Raw genomic sequence first — 16,018 nt, 5'->3', positions numbered from 1 at the left:
CAGGAAAATGTGTTTCCATTAAAAGAAGTGGTTGTGTACTTTTAAACTCAAATAACAATAATCATAAAAGTCATTTTCCTTTCTGCATTGGCTTCCACAAAGTGCAGGTTAAATGTTAAATGAAGCTCAATCTTAATACATAGGCTTACACTGGGGGCATATTTGCTTTTTGCACTACAAAAATATTTCTGATCTAACAATGATATTTTCTACAAGTGTTTTACTATAAGTTATCTCAGATCCTCCTTTGGAAGTAGCGGGGAATAAATAATGAATAAATATCTAAAACACTTCGTTTTGAGTCATTGTTGACTATGATGCTTTGTTATTGATAAACGTGAAGTTCCTGCTACACATGGCGCACGTGCTCCAGAGTTCTGGGGAAACCAAGTGGTACACGAAATGACTCCAGGCCGTAAGGGTCTTGAATCCAGCTGTGGGGCTAGAGCATATGTAGAGATAAACAGTTTCAGGTAGCAAACTCTAAAGTGATTTCAAAGATCCATTCTATTCTAAGACTCTAAGACTATTCAATTAGTAATTTGGACATTTGGTCAAAGCACATTCTGTTTTGAGTCAACTTAATATTGATATTTGGGCTAACATTTTTCTGAAGGTGGTAAGATCCTTTGGGTAATTCTGCTTCTGAATAAGTTTTCATAAAAGCAATCAGTGTTCATGGTAGAAATTCGGAAAATCAGAAAAGTGTAAAGGAGCAAAGTAGTTGATAATCATGCTTTGGGTTCATACTGTATAACAATATATATATAATTTAGTGTTCCTGCTTTTTTTCACTTAACTTTATAGTGAGAATTCCTAGATACTAGATATTCTTCAGTAACGAGATTTGTTTGTATTGTGCAACATTGAATTGAAGGATTTGCTCAACCGTCACTGTATTGTTGATTTAGATTGTTTCCAACCTAGTTATCACCATTAAATACAATACTGTGATCTACATTGTAGTAATACACTGTTAAACACTTCACAGGGATTTTTTAAATTTAGTCTCACAATAATCCTGTGAAGTAAGAACTATTGTTCCTTGTTTATAATGTAACCAAGGAGTAGCAGTTAAAGAGCCCACAGCAAGGAAGAGGACTTAACCCCTAATCTGACATAAGCAAATATTGCATCTTGTTTTTTATGAATAAATAAGTAGGACTGCTCATGCCAACCGCCTATTGAAATATGCAATTATTAGCTCCAAATTAAGAGAGCTGTGGGATTTTTCTCCATCCCTTTCCTTCTTCTTAATATATTTTTTAAAGGAAGGAACTAATGAATACTTAGGTTTTCTGATTTTTTCTCTTACTTTAGTAATTATTGCTCTACTATGATAAAATGTGTCATGTACCCTTATGGTCCTTATTGTTTTTGTTTTTATTGAGATATAAATGACAAAGGTAATTATATTAGTTTCAAGTGTACAACATAATGATTCAATATTTGCATATAATGTGAAATGACCAACACAATACTCCATCTATTACTACACATAGCCACAATTTTTTTTCCTTGTGATGAGAACTTTTATAGTTCTTATTTTGTAGTCTACAGAAGATGGTAGCAACACAGGCTCCAGAAATAAGCCTCTCATTTTTACTGGAGGACAGTAAAACCACGGTAATGAAGAGAAATTTAAAAAAAAAAAAAGGTGGTATAATCCTGAATATTATCATATTTGGACAGTGCAATGTTCATATATTTTCAAGTACCTAAAGAAATGGAACTGAATTAAACGAGCTGGCTACCTGAGGCCCCGATCCACTCCTGCTGTTTTAATGACTAGATAAGGACGATTTGCAATCAGCTCATCATTTGAAGCATATAAAATAAGGGCTTCTAAACTGCTTAATGATGGTTGAAATTGTTTCATTTCTTAAGCAGTTTAAACGATCACTGTGGCATTAACGCACCCTTTTGAAATAGTGCGAAACGGGGTCTGAAACTTTCACAAAGTTTGTTAGAGAATGAGAAGTAAGTGAAACTTGAGAGCGATCAGCGATCCTGAAACGACACCAAATCATGTCCAAACCCGAGGGATCACCCTGGTTTTGTGAACATTCCCGGAGCTTCCAATCTACTGACTCGGGCACCCTCCAGATCCTAAGTATTACAAGGGAAGCACTGAAGGCCTGAGAAGTTAGAGGACCGAGGAAGGTGCCAGGTAGGCTAACCTACTGCCTAGGCGCCAAATAGGTGCTTACCTACTACCTAGGCGCCAAATAGGTGCTTACCTACTACCTAGGCGCCAAATAGGTGCTTACCTACTGCCTAACCAAACTGTCCCTGGAGAAACCACCTTTGCTTTTCCAGGCAGGAGGCCTCGGGGACCCCCCATCCCACACTGCAGGCGAGTCTTGGTCCATCAAGGGGTGGAGCGGGCGCCCTCGGTAGTCTCGGCACCCCGGCCCCGGCCACCCGCGGACTGTGCGCGGCCTCGGGCAGCCTAGCCATCGGCGAGCAGGAGCAGCAGCAGCAGGAGCAGCAGCAGCAGCAGCAGGAGCAGCGCCAGGGCGCTCCAGGGCAGGTGCCCGGCCCCGGGAGTGGGGGGGTGGGAGGTGGGAGGTGGGGGGTGGGGGGGTGGGAGTTGCAGTCCCCGCGGGCCGCCGCGCCCGGCGTTGGCGTTGCCAAGGCTTGCGCAGTGCGCGTCCCTAGCAGCCGGCCGCCCACGTCAAGGTTTGTTTAATAATCGCCGGGTATTTGGGGGGCGGGGGGGGTCTGGGCGGCCGCGGGGGCAGCGGCTGAGGCGCGGCGGCTGTGGCCCAGGGCACCCTGCCCCGTCTGACCGGAGCGGGGAGGATGGAAGCTCCCGCCGCGCTCTGAGCCCCCCGCCCCCCCGGAGAGAGAACACCCCTCCCGCCGCCCCGGCCACCGCCCGCTGTCCTGCGCTCGGTCTCCGCCGCCCAGCGCGCGGCCGCGGGAGGAGGGAGCGATGGCAGAGAACCTCAGGAGGCTGGTCTCCGGCGAGCCGCTCCGGGCCCTGCACGAGCAGCTGGAGCGCTGGCGGGCGGAGTACAGCGTGAGTCGGGGCGGGCGGGGGGCGCTCCTGTCCCGGCGGGGGCCTCCTGGGGCTCGCTCGGGGGCCGCCCGGGACCCGGATGGCGGGGGTGGGGGGGCGCGGGGCCGCAGACGCCCCCCGGGTCCCAGGGCGCCCTCCCCGCCCCGCCCCCGCGCGGTAACCAAGGACGCTGGCGGCCCTAGCAACGGGCCGCGTCCGGGTCCCCAGCTCGGAGCGCAGCCCTGGTCCTGCCTCCCCGCGACTCTCGCGGTGATATTTTATTTATTTTATTTTATTTTATTTTATTTTATTTTATTTTATTTTATTTTATTTTATTTTATTTTATTTTATTTTTTCTATTCTATTTTATTTTTTTATTATATTATTTTTAATAATAAATTTATTTTTTATTGGTGTTCAATTTGCCAACATACAGAATAACACCCAGTGCTCATCCCGCCAAGTGCCCCCTCCCAGTGCCCGCCACCCAGTCACCCCCACCCCCCGCCCTCCTCCCCTTCCACCACCCCCAGTTCGTTTCCCAGAGTTAGGAGTCTTCATGTTCTGTCTCCCTTTCTGATATTTCCTACCCATTTCTTCTCCCTTCTCTTCTATTCCCTTTCACTATTATTTATATTCCCCAAATGACTTTTTATTTATTTTTATTTTTTGTATTTTTATTTTTTCCAAATGACTTTTTATAAAAAATACCCCCAGATGGCAGTGACATGGACACTTGTCAACGTTGCGGGCTTCAGGCGTGTGCCGACTTCAGGAGGCCTGGGGCCAGGGCTTCTGCAGGAAGCCGGCGTTCTGGCATCGAACCCATAGAGCTCCTCAAGTCCCATTAACCGCCCCCCCCACCCCCGACCCACCACCACCACCACCACCACCACCACCACCACCACCACCACCCAGTGCAACTCAGTGTTGCATCTGCTGAGGTTGACCCGTGCGCCTTACGCAGGGGAGGCGCAGAGGTTCAGCGAGTGGAAGGGCGGGCGGAGCGCGGGGCGCCTGCGGCCCTGCACCCAGCCCCCCTGCGGCCCTGCACCCAGCCCCCCTGGGGCCCTGCACCCAGGCCCCCTGCGGCCCTGCACCCAGCCCCCCTGCGGCCCTGCACCCAGGCCCCTGCGGCCCTGCACCCAGCCCCCCTGAGGCCCTGCACCCAGCCCCCCTCCGCCCCCTCCGTTCTAGGGCCGGCGCCGCACAGACCCGCCGAGGCCCCTGCGCCCATGCAGGTCCCCTCCGTGCCTCTCGTACCTCGTCTCTTAAATAGGAGAGACTCGCTCAACCAGATGATACGCGAAGTTCTTTCTCGGATCTCAAATTTCGCTCTCTCTCTCTCTCTCTCTTTTTTTTTTTTTTGAATTTAAATCCGCTTGTTTCTGAAATCCTACCAGGACAAATGCAACTGGATGCGGTCTGAGTCTCTGGGCTTCCGCGTTCCCCCTTGGACCAGGGCTCCCTCAGTGGAGGGGAGCTCCAACAGCACTTAGAGCTTTCTCCTTGCCCCCCTCTCTGCTGCTGAGTATTTACCACCTCTGCCCACTTTTAAAGAATGAGCACTGTGACTATTCCTTCCCCATCAAGATTGCAGGACTGTGTTTTTTAAAAAATTATTTTATTTTATTTTATTTATTCATGAGAGACAGAGAGAGAGAGAGAGAGAGAGAGGCTGAGACACAGGCAGAGGGAGAAGCAGGTCCCATGCAGGGAGCCCGACGTGGGACTCGATCCCTGGACGCCAGGATCACACCCTGGGTGGAAGGAAGGTGCTAAACCACTGAGCCACCCATTTTTTTGTGATCTGTGTTTTTTTTTTTTTAATTTACTTTAATTTAATTGTATAAGATTGCAGGGAAATTGACATTTGCCTCCTACTACATCTTATAGCATATTCTTTCTATTTCTTTCCTTCCTTTTTTTCTCCCCTCCTTCTTTCTTTTCTCCCTCCCTCCTCTCTTTTCCTTTCTTTCTTTTTCTTCCTTCCTTCTTCCATTTCCGTCTTCCTTTCCTTTCCTTTCCTTTCCTTTCCTTTCCTTTCCTTTCCTTTCCTTTCCTTTCCTTTTCTTTCCTTTCCTTTCCTTTCCTTTCCTCCCTCCCTCCCTCCTTCCGTCCCTTCTTTCTTTCCTTCCCTCCTTCCATCCTTTTTCTTGTTATTACCCTGTGACCTAAGTAAACTCCGAATGTTAAAAAGTACATTCAGTTTGGGGGTGCCTGACTGGCTCAGCCAGGAGAGAGAGCTTGGGGCTCTCAATCTTGGGGTTGTAAGTTTTCTTTTTTTAATTTTTTTTTATTATTTATTTATGATAGTCATACAGAGAGAGAGAGAGAGAGAGACAGAGACATAGGCCGAGAGAGAAGCAGGCTCCATGCACCAGGAGCCTGACGTGGGATTCGATCCCGGGTCTCCAGGATCGTGCCCTGGGCCAAAGGCAGGCGCCAAACCGCTGCGCCACCCAGGGATCCCCGGGGTTGTAAGTTTAAGCCTCAATTACTTAAAAATATAATAATAATGTGTTTTTTTTTTACAAAAAAATATATTCAGTTTGTCACAAGACCATGTTTAACATAAATGACACTACCATTTCGCTGAATCAAATGATTGTTTTAGAAACTACACATAAGTACTAAGACATGCCAAAGTTTATTACACTTCCCTTTCTTAGTAACAGTGGTCCATCTACAAACTATTTCAATCTAGATTATCTCCCCCATGCCAGGCTCATTCCCCCCCCCCCCCCTTCATAGAGAATGCACTTTTAGAGACCAATGCCTTTCTAAAAAAAATCTGTGACCATTTCTCTGTATGATCATTTCTCCTGGGCTGTCTAGTGTTTCTGTTGCATTTGGCTGTTGACATCTCCATTCTTCTAAGGCTCTAACAGTTTGTCTCCTTGCCTTGTCCACTTCCCTCCTATAGTAATTATTCAAGACTTTATCAATCTTCTCTTGGGCCTCCATCCTTGCTTCTCTCCCACATATAAGCCCATGAATCTCATATCTGTATTCAGGGCCTGTTCTCATCTGAGCTCACTTCTCTGATTGCCTTTTAGACATTTTCAGTTGTGCTATCATCATCTCGAAGTCCAATCAGTCTAAAATCTAACTTAGCTTCGCCCATGCCATGAACACTGGCCTCTTGACTTCACAGTCTTCATCATGACACACCTCACAACATGTTCACCTGCTTAATCTGTTGGCACCTACTTCAAAATGCGCACAGAACCCTTTTACCACCTTTGCTATAACCATCCTTCCATGATCGTTCATCTAGATTATTATAAAAATATCTCAAAGTGATTCTCCTAAATGTCAAGTCAGATCAAGTTACCTCTCTGATAAAATCCTCAGACTTTCTATCCCACCTAGAATAAAAGCCAAAGTTCCTACAATGACTATCAAAGTCCTACACAATTGTGCTCCTTTAAACTCTGACCTCATCTGTTACTCCCTTAATCTACTGCGGCGATATTGGTCTTGTTGCTCTTTCTATTGGCAAAGCTGTCCAATAGAACTTTCTAGGATCGGACATGGTCTATACAGGCACTGTCCAATATGGTGGTTATTTGGTACTAGAATTGTGGCAAGTGCAAATTAAGGAACTGAATTTTAAATTTCATTTAAATTTTAAAAAGTAAATTTCAACTAAAGTTTAATTAATTTAAACCCAAATAGTCACATATGGATAGTAGCTACTCTATTGGACAGAAGTCTAGAGCATACCAGCCAGTCTCCTGTTTCAGGACGTTTTGCACTCTCTGTTCCCCTCTGCCTGGAAAACTTTTGCCTGTGGATATTTAAGTAAGATATCAACATTTTCACTTTCTCTCCTCCTTAAGTCTTTGTTTAAATGTCACCTCAGGAGAAACCACCCTGTTTACAATTACCATCTCCCACCCCTGCCGCTGGCACTCACTGTGTCCCTTTTCTGCTTTCTTACTTCTGTGATAGCTACATCTTCTCATTTTTACTTATTCTTTTACTGAATTGTCAATCTTTCCTTCTCCTTTTCCCACTAAAAGGTAAGCTCCAGAGGGCCAAGATTTCTCCCTTTTCCTGCTCATCACTGTATTTCCAGCACTTAGAATAATGCCTGCCTGCCTCCTAGTAGTGCTCAGAAAATAATGACTGACTGAGTGCCACCACCATTCTCCCAGACATCCGGGTTCTTGGACTCATTTTTCTTCTTAAAAACCTCATATCCAGTGTAGAATTAAAGATGATCCTCCAGTATCTTTATTTCAGCCTTTATTGAAATTGGAATTGAAACCAAAAGCCATGATTTCCAAGTAGGGGCACAATTGAGAGGATGCAAGAGTTTTTAATAGTTTTTGTTGTTGTTGTTGTTGTTTTTGGTGTGTGTGTATGTGGTGAAAGGCAGAGGATAAGAATATATCTATAAGCCACCTACCAAAATTTAGGTTACATCTAGACTTATTTAGTAACTTGTCACCTACAGTGTGGGTTTTGGTCAACTGCTAAGATGTTTCCTGTAATACTGCAAGTTTGTTTTACTAGTTCCAAGGACTTTTTCCTTGAAATCTTAAGATACAGAATAGTCATTATAGCAAACTACATTATTAAAATGTTGGTTGTAGAGGTTTTTTCATTAAAAGCTTTAAATTATGTTTGTTACGCAAAGTTGATTTTGTTGACTGTGACCACACTGATTTAGTTCTAACTAAACTCAAGCAAAATAAAAGACCATAAATACTACACTAGAATTAAGAATGTGATTAAAATCATCCCCTTGGGAAACAATTTATTTTCAGTGAAAAAGATCAATAACTTGAATAGATTTAGCTCTAAAACACAATGCAAAATTTTCATTTTCCTTCATTTGGATTAACAGATCCTATTTAGTTTTTCTTCTTTCTGTCCTATAATTTCCTTCATATGGATTCCCATTTCCTCTGCCTTAATCTGTCCATCACCACCATCTTTTCCTCGTGCCCTATGTATGTTGTCAGACACAGTAAATTTTTAAAAAATGTAATTTTCTGCCCCAAAGCTTTTGATTTTTATTTGTTGGCTGGATTTTAATCTTGCAACATCTAATAATCTTCTGGGCCCTAGGCAGAACCACTACTTGCTTGATTTTTTTTTAAAAAATTATTCATTAAAAACAAATTATGAGGAGGGATATTTTTCAAAACCCCACTAGAGAAACATAATAAATGCAACAACAAACACTGCCAATTCACTTTCTTTTAGTTATTAAAGAGAAGTTGAATTATTGTATTACTTGGTCTTTAAAACTTGGATTCCATTGGCTCTGCAGGGACAGCTTGGTACAAACATGTACCTTCAGAATTGTTTTTCCGTCTTTGTGGTTATTGAGTATGTTGGTGAAAAAGCCATAGAAAATCTCTTCTTGTTCAACCAAGAACTGAGCCAATTATTAAGAGCTTAATAATTCACTCAATAAATGGTTATTGGACTAGACACTCTATATTTACACATTTGGCAATGTACATTTATTGATTAACTTAATATTTTTTTCAGAGTTTATGATGTGTCTGTGCTCAGTGCTGGGACTAGAAATGTCAGTTGCATCTTAATGATAGACTTCCAGTTGGAGAAGAGGATGAAGGGTAAAGGAAACAGCATGTGTAAAAAGCAGGGAGGCATGAAGAAGCTGGCCTATTTGGGGAAGCCTGTGAATGGTTCAAGGCAAGGAGTGGAAGTGAGATGAGGCTGAGGAGGTGGGGTGGTTGGGCCAGAGGGTAGAGGCTTTGGGTGGTATGTTAAGGAGTTTGAACTTTATCTTAGGAGCAATGGTGGGGGCGGAGGTGGGGGAAACCAAAAGCGTCATGCAGTGAGGAGACAAGGTCAGACTCTGAGAAGCATCCTTCAAGTAAGAAAGAGTATGCTGCCCCAAAATGCCCCCAGTTGATCATGCAACATCTATATGGACCTCTTGGTTAACTCTACAAAAGGGTCAAATGACCACCTATGCAGAACTGGGTTCTGATGACCAAATTAACCCATAGAGATGTTAAGATGAAGAGTTAACTTCCTTCCAATGTTAGCAGTACCTGGAGAAGGTCAGCTCTGGGCTGAAACTCTCCTCCTCCTGAGATTCTTTTGTTTCTACCCAGAGTCTTGTGGACTAGGGAGATGCTTTTGGTCAGATGCTCTGCGATTTATTACTTTTTAAAATGTACTATATATAATTAGAGAGGCAAATGGTAAGACCTTACTATACCCTTGATCACCCCATCCCTAAGAGAGAATAGGATTCCATTTCTTGATAATAGACACCAGGACATTACATTCTGGAAACTTTTGATTATCTGATATGTGAGTGGGGATGATAGAGAAAGCTGATGATGCATCCTCTTGCATGACTCTCTTGTGCTATAAAAAGCTGCCCTCTTAAGTGAAAACAGCATATTCAATATTAGTACATAAAAAGGAGATCTCAGGGAGGAGTCCCTCTGCTATAGGATAATCTTTGTGGTTGAAATAGACATTGCCTATATGACAAAATGTCCCTGACTGTCAATACAAAAGGGCTGTTGTAGTTGCTATGGTGTCTTCAAACAGACTTCCTGGCTGCCTTTGCCCTTCCCCATAGTCAACACATTTCTACATTCCTGGGGATTCAATCTAGTAAATTTATAGAAAACACGTTTTCTTCCCTTTATCTTTTTACTACTATGCTGCAGTAATGAATAAAAATCCAAATCTTAGTGCCTAAACTTGCATAAAAGAGATTTCTCATTCATGCAAAGTCCAGTGAAAACTCTTCCACAATTGGCTCGGGTTCAGGCGCCCTCTACCTCGTGGACCAGTCATCTCATCACAGGATCTCAAAGGTCAGTAGGGGAAGAGAGAGAGAGCACCTAAATTATATATATCACTTTCACTCATCTTCCCTAGGCCAGAATTGTTATGTGGCTCCAATCTAATTGTAAAAGAGCCTGAGAAATGGAAAGCATGTGGAATATTTGATTGGTGCTACTGTTTCTGCCCCAGCTACTAATGAGGAATTCATGGCTAGGAAAGAAATTGACGAGTGATTAAGACAGATTATTTAAAAAAAAAAAAAAAAGACAGATTATTTTTAACAGAGGGTCTATCAACTTTTAAATTTTCCTTTCTTCGCTTCTTCTTAGACAAACTTGTTAATGGAAATATCATCATTGCTTAATATTTAAGGAAAATAATTAATGAAAGAAATCCAATAGAAATATTAACTGCAGGCTGAGACATCAAAATCCTGCGGAGAGGTCTAAATAGAAGCTTTTGCTAAAATGTTGGGGTATATTTAAGCTGGCTTATAACTAAAATTCAATATTTTGGTTTTATTTTTTAAAGATTTTATTTGTTTATTCATGAGAGACACAGAGGGAGAGGCAGAGAAACAGGCAGAGGGAGAAGCAGGCTCCTTGCAGGAAGCCTGATGTGGGGCTCGATCCCCAGACTAGGATCACACCCTGAGCCAAAGGCAGACGCTCAACCGTTGAACCACCCAGGGGTCCCTAGACTGAGGTTTCTTAAAATGCAAATCACTGTATTTTGTGCTGAAATCGATGGGTTTAAATAGCTTTTCCAACCAACTTGCAAATTGATGAAGGATATTTAGTGATAAATTTGATTAATGTAATGATGAAAAGTGTTCTCTCTTCCATGTTGTGGAGGTGATTCAAGGTGAGGAATAGAATCAAAGATGTGAAAGACCCATTGGTAGAGGCTTGGATGATCAGGCTGTCACAAGGAGAAATGGTAAGGTCAAGGCTGCTCCCAAGTAAAGGACGTGAAAGGCATCAAGGTTGTTGGTGGTTCTAGTACACATGTTACGTGTGCAAAGGCAAGGCAGGGGTGTGGCTGCAGTGGAGAGAGTTGCTGCAGGGGAGCAGAGGGAAGTAAGGCTGGACAAGTCATGTGGACGCATGTTGGCAAGGTATTGGGAAATGGGGCAACATTTAGGCTTGATATTATTGGGAACTTTTGTTTGGGCAAGAGAGTGGGGACCTTGAAAGGATGGGAATGAAGCCACTGTCCCGTTGCTGTCCTTCCCTGCACCAGGGAACTTCTTCAGAGTCGTCTGTCCTCATTGTCTTTACTCCTTCCTTGCTTCCATTTGCTCCCTCAACCCCGTGCAATGTGGAAATACATCAAGTATCCCCACACCATTCTGCTGTCACTGTTCTCAACATGCACCAAGTTCTATAGCTTTAGCTACTTCCCCGATGTGAGTGACCGTGAAATCTATCTCCAGGTTGGGCTTTCTTCAGAGCCCCGGACCTAGGCAACCACCCGCCTTCCAGCTTGCAACATGTGGATGCTCTAGACATCCCCCAACCCAACACCAACCCAACAGGACTAGTTTTCCCCTCTCTCACCTTGCTGGTTCTCCACTTGTGTCCTGTGGTTGGGCAATGGCACCGCATTCCCTGCTGTGGTCCAAGCCTGAAACCTGGGGCCCCCTCTCTCCACCATGCCTCACAAGTGGGTTCATCACACCCTCAGGATTCTACTGTTAAATATCTGTCAGGTAGCCCCCAGTTTTCCCTTTGCTCAACTGCTGAGCCACCCAAATGTCCCTAGACTCATTAAATTGATCTCCCTTCCCATTTGAGCTGTGGTTTGCACTTTTGGTTGCCCATAAAAATCATTCAGAAAACTTTAAAAAACTTTTCAGTGCTCAGGCCTCACACTAGAGCAGTTAGAAAATAGGAATGAGAGCCCACGGAGCTCCTCATGTGAAGGCCTTCCTGAATCTTCTTGGCCCCCCACCACTTCTTCTTTTGAGCCTCACCTGTGAAATCTAGACCTACTTTTATATAGCAAGTAATTCTGGTTTTACATTTATTTACATGTTTCTCTTAGACTATAAATTTCTTGAGAGAAGAGGCTCTCTTACCCTTCATGGTACTTCTAGCATCTGGCACACAGTAGTCTCCTCCATAAAAATTTGTTGAGAGCCTAAAAGCATAAGTGAAGCAAAGAATAAACCATTTCCATCTCTGGTTTCCTGGTTCTTTACCTTCCTTCTTGGCTGTCCTCTTATTTCTCACTGCTCTTGCTTTGTTTTCATTTACTGGCCCTTCTTCCTCAGCCTGTTTCTGAAATAGCAAAACTGCCCTCAGCCCTGCCCTTTGCCTTCTCCTGCCCTGGGGATCTCATCTATGCACATGGGTTCCTCTCTCTCCATCTGCTGAAGCTTCCAGAACCACACTTCCAGCCCCAACCTCTCTGCTGAGATCCAGAGTCTTTTCCTTCTGCTCTGGGTACAGTGCCATGTTTGAGAGCCTGGCTCTGCCTCAAAGGCTGCAGGAACAGGCTTAGTTTCCAGCTCAACCACCTTTTCTCCAAATTGCTTAAGATCTTGATTTTCCTCATTGGTGAATTAGGGTTGATGGATGGCATCCAGTTTGTAGGGTTATTTTGAGGATTATGTGAAACTGTATTTAAAGCTCGCAACACAGGGCTTGGCTGGCACAAAGTAAGTGCTCAAGAGTTGTTAGGTACTTTTACCAGACAGCTCTCCCTGAAGGTTCTGCAGATCCCCTACATTGTCTGAGACAGAACCCATCCCTCGGACACCTCTTTTCTATTTCAAACCTTCTGACTTCCTCTGTAGGTAATGCTAGAACCAGTGGGACCTTGGCTGACACTGATGTGAAGGGCTGGGAAGGGCCTTCAGGGGGCCCTTGGCATCTCCACAACCCTCAACATCTCTCAGCCACATGGTTACAACTGGCCCCCTTCCCACCAGGCTCACCCTCTCATCTGAACTCGATGTGATCGGCTTTTGCCAGAGTGATTTTTGTAAAACACAAAGTAAGTTGGATGACGTCAGCACTTTCCACCATCTGCTCCCTCCAGTCTCTCAGTGGCAGGATAAGGCTCAGAGCCCTTCATGTGGCAAATTAAGTTTATCATTATTTGGTCTCTGGACCAAATGTATCCCACTTGCCCCTGTGGTACACCTTGCTGCTCCCTGCCTTGGGTACCTGCTGTTCCTTCTCTGGAAATACCTTAATTTTTGCCCTTCACTGCACTAGGGCATGCTTTGCTCCTTCTACAGCTCACGACCCACCTAGAGCACTTAATAAACTTCAAGATAACTATTAATCCTCTGTAGTCTCCCATTTTTCACCCCTCTTCCCCAGCTGGTGAGCTCACTGATAGTAGGCAACTTTTAATTTTTTTTTCAGTGTAGCTTTATTTCCTGGGCTCAGCCCAAGGCCTTGCAAAGAATAGGAACCCACTGATTTATGAAGGCATGGATGTTGGAATTTAGGAAACAGCATAATTAGTTCATATCTTGGCTCTATTTATTTTATGGGCTCCCTTGCAACTTGAGTGTCTTGTGTGATGTTTTGTGTGAGAAGCTGCAGCGTGTGGTGACAGGTCTTGGGAGCAGGAGCTGTCCTATACTGTATATTCTCTTCTGTGATTTAAGTTGTGTGTACAAATCCACTTAGCAGACATTCCTTTGGGCACCTCCTTTGTACCAGGCACTGGGTAAGGCATAGAAGCAGATGGTGGTAATACTACAATAATACTTTTAATTATTCTGTTCCTCCCCTACTCTGCACCTAAGTTAGCTCATGAGACCAGCATGTAAATAGGAGTAAACAGAGGCTCATATTTAAAACACCTTTTCTAAAAAAATAAATAAAATAAAATACCTTTTCTGAGACTATAGCAAATACGTGGGACGCGGTATTTGAACCCAGGTTTGCCTTATTTCTGTGCCCGCTGCTCCTTTCAGTAACCCGTAATACCTCCTAGGTACCAAATGTGGAGTGCCCTCTGTCTCTGAGGTGCTAGATATGCATTATTTGGATTTAATTCTCTTCTGCAAGGCATTATCCCCATTTTTCTGGAGAAGAAATGGGCTCAGGAAAGTCAAGTAACCTGGGTAGGATTGCCCAGAATGGTGAGAGGCAATCATTCGGGTCCGCTGGACCCTCAGGCCCGCTCCTGGACACTCAGCCTGTGGCATGGTCTAGCCAGGGGCCAAAGCTGTTTTGTAACAGGTTCACCGTGGTAAGTGCAGGCATATGGGCAAGGCCAAGGGCTTCAGCAAGGGAGGGATGGGCACAGCTGTTCAGCTGGGGGTTCCAAATGTTCTGACGATGTCAGTATTACGCTGGTAAGTCATTCATTCATTCATTCATTCATTCATTCATTTGTCAAATACTTTGGAGCCCTTTGATTTGTTAGACATACCAGTGGCAACCGATAGAGACATAGGAGAGACAAAGGGATTTTTAAAAAGAGCTCCTCGTCTTTTTAGGAGAAGGAGATAGAAGGATGAGACACAGAGACAAATGGCTGCATCAGACTTAACTGCCATAACAGAGCTTGTCACCAGTGCTGTCACCAGCATGGACCTAAGCTCGCAGCTCGCCCTAGGGTGCCATGAGTCCACCCCATCCAGCCTCCTTCCCAGGCTTGCGAGGCCCTCTGGGACCTGTCCTGCCAACCTCTCTCACCTTCTGTGCTTCTACCCTACACACTTACTTTTGGTTCTCAAGGTGACTAAATTCGCTCCTGTCCCCACCACAGGGCCTTTGCCCCTGCTGATCCCCCTGGGGATCACCGTCTTCTCTCTACTACTCTGAATCCTGCCCTTCCAGGGCAGCTTTTCCTGATGGTCCTCCCCATTCACTCATGTTGCATCGTCCTGTCCTCCCTCTGCTCCCAGCACTAATTACGATCTTCAGAGCATGGGCACCAGTCTCAGTTCTGCCGTTTTACTGGCTAGGTAACCTTGGACGGGTTATTTAACCTTTCTGCATCTCAGTTTTGTCATCTGAAAATGCGGGTGATAACAGTGCTGCTCCTACTTCACAGTGCATTGCTATGGAGCTTCACTGAGCTTCTGTACGGAAGGCACCAGTAGCCTGGGGTGGGGGCGCGCGGGTGGCTAGGCCCTGCCTTCAGCTCAGGTCATGATCGGTTAGGCCTCTGCCTTCAGCTCAGGTCATGATCCCAGGGTCCTGGGATGAAGCCTGGACCTGCTCCCTGCTCAGCAGGATGTCTGCTTCTCTCTCTCCCCTCCCTGTGTGTGCTTGCACCCTCTCTCTAGCTCTCACTCTCAAGTAAAGAAATAAATCTTAAAAAAAAAAAAAATAGTGCCTGGTACACAGGAGCTATGTGATGAACACAAAATACGTGAATCTTCTCGTTGTCCAGTACTTAACTGGGTTTGACTCCAGAGACCAGGCCCACAGCCTCTGCCCGCAGGAGCGTATGGCCTGCCTGCACCACTTCCCCTGACGGCACACACATGCATTTGACTTGTAGCATTTTGCCTGGAGGTCGCTCTTCCTCTTTCTTCTCATTTCTATCCTCCTGGCGCCCTGCTTCCTGCCTCAGGATCCCCAGCACCCACAGATCCTGCCTTTCCATGGCTTGAGAGAGAATAATAGCTAAAGGCCCAGCTCTTGGTTTCGCCATGTTCTGCGGATGTCGAAATCACTGGAACTGCCTGTTCCCCCCCAAATCTGCCTGCTTTCTCCTTGCCTAGATTTCACTTCCTCTCAGAACTCCCTGACTTCCCAGGTTGTAGGCCCTGGAGTAGACCTTGGCTCACATTTTCCATCGCCTGGAACTGTCTACACTGCTACCTCCTCTCCCAGTCTGCATGTGCCATAGGGCCCCGGCCGTCTCTTTTGTCTTCTTCTACATGGTATCCTCAACCCCCCAGTACCTTCTTACTGTTAACGAGTAGTGTTCTTTATGGCCATAATGAACTTGGGTAGAAGACATGGATCCATAAAGCAGGTAAATCAGGATACAGTGGTTTGCGTCACAAAAGGTCTATTCACTTTATAAGAGGATTTTTTGCAGGGTTCCATTGAGTAGGAAGGAAGTCCAGGGGTATTGCTATTAAAACACATCTCTGTGGCCTTATGCACACAGAGACACATGCACATATACATAGACTTTCTTGAGTATGTGACAGTCATTGCAAGTGTTCAATGAGTAGCCTTTCAAATCTTGTGGCTCCACCATCCTTTATGCCCTTGGGGTCCTCTGCTG

General features: G+C 44.9%; 1 protein-coding gene across 2 annotated transcripts in view; it reads left to right on the top strand.

The window, feature by feature from the left end:
* The first annotated feature begins 2,715 nt into the window (after positions 1 to 2,715).
* Positions 2,716 to 16,018, top strand: part of SPATA18 (spermatogenesis associated 18) — a 39,241-nt gene continuing 25,938 nt past the window's right edge. The window contains exon 1 of one of the 2 annotated variants that reach the window (XM_072749009.1): positions 2,716 to 3,025. In XM_072749009.1, the coding sequence (XP_072605110.1) occupies positions 2,939 to 3,025 (87 nt within the window). In that variant the 5' untranslated portion in view covers positions 2,716 to 2,938. The remainder of the gene's footprint in view (positions 3,026 to 16,018) is intronic. The other variant, XM_072749010.1, reaches the window with a different exon arrangement.

The sequence above is a fragment of the Vulpes vulpes genome, chromosome 2 (assembly GCF_048418805.1).
Source record: "Vulpes vulpes isolate BD-2025 chromosome 2, VulVul3, whole genome shotgun sequence".
In the NCBI taxonomy this organism is placed as follows: domain Eukaryota; kingdom Metazoa; phylum Chordata; class Mammalia; order Carnivora; family Canidae; genus Vulpes; species Vulpes vulpes.
The sequence above is the reverse complement of the archived record's forward strand: the minus strand, read 5'-3'. Positions and strand labels throughout refer to the sequence as shown.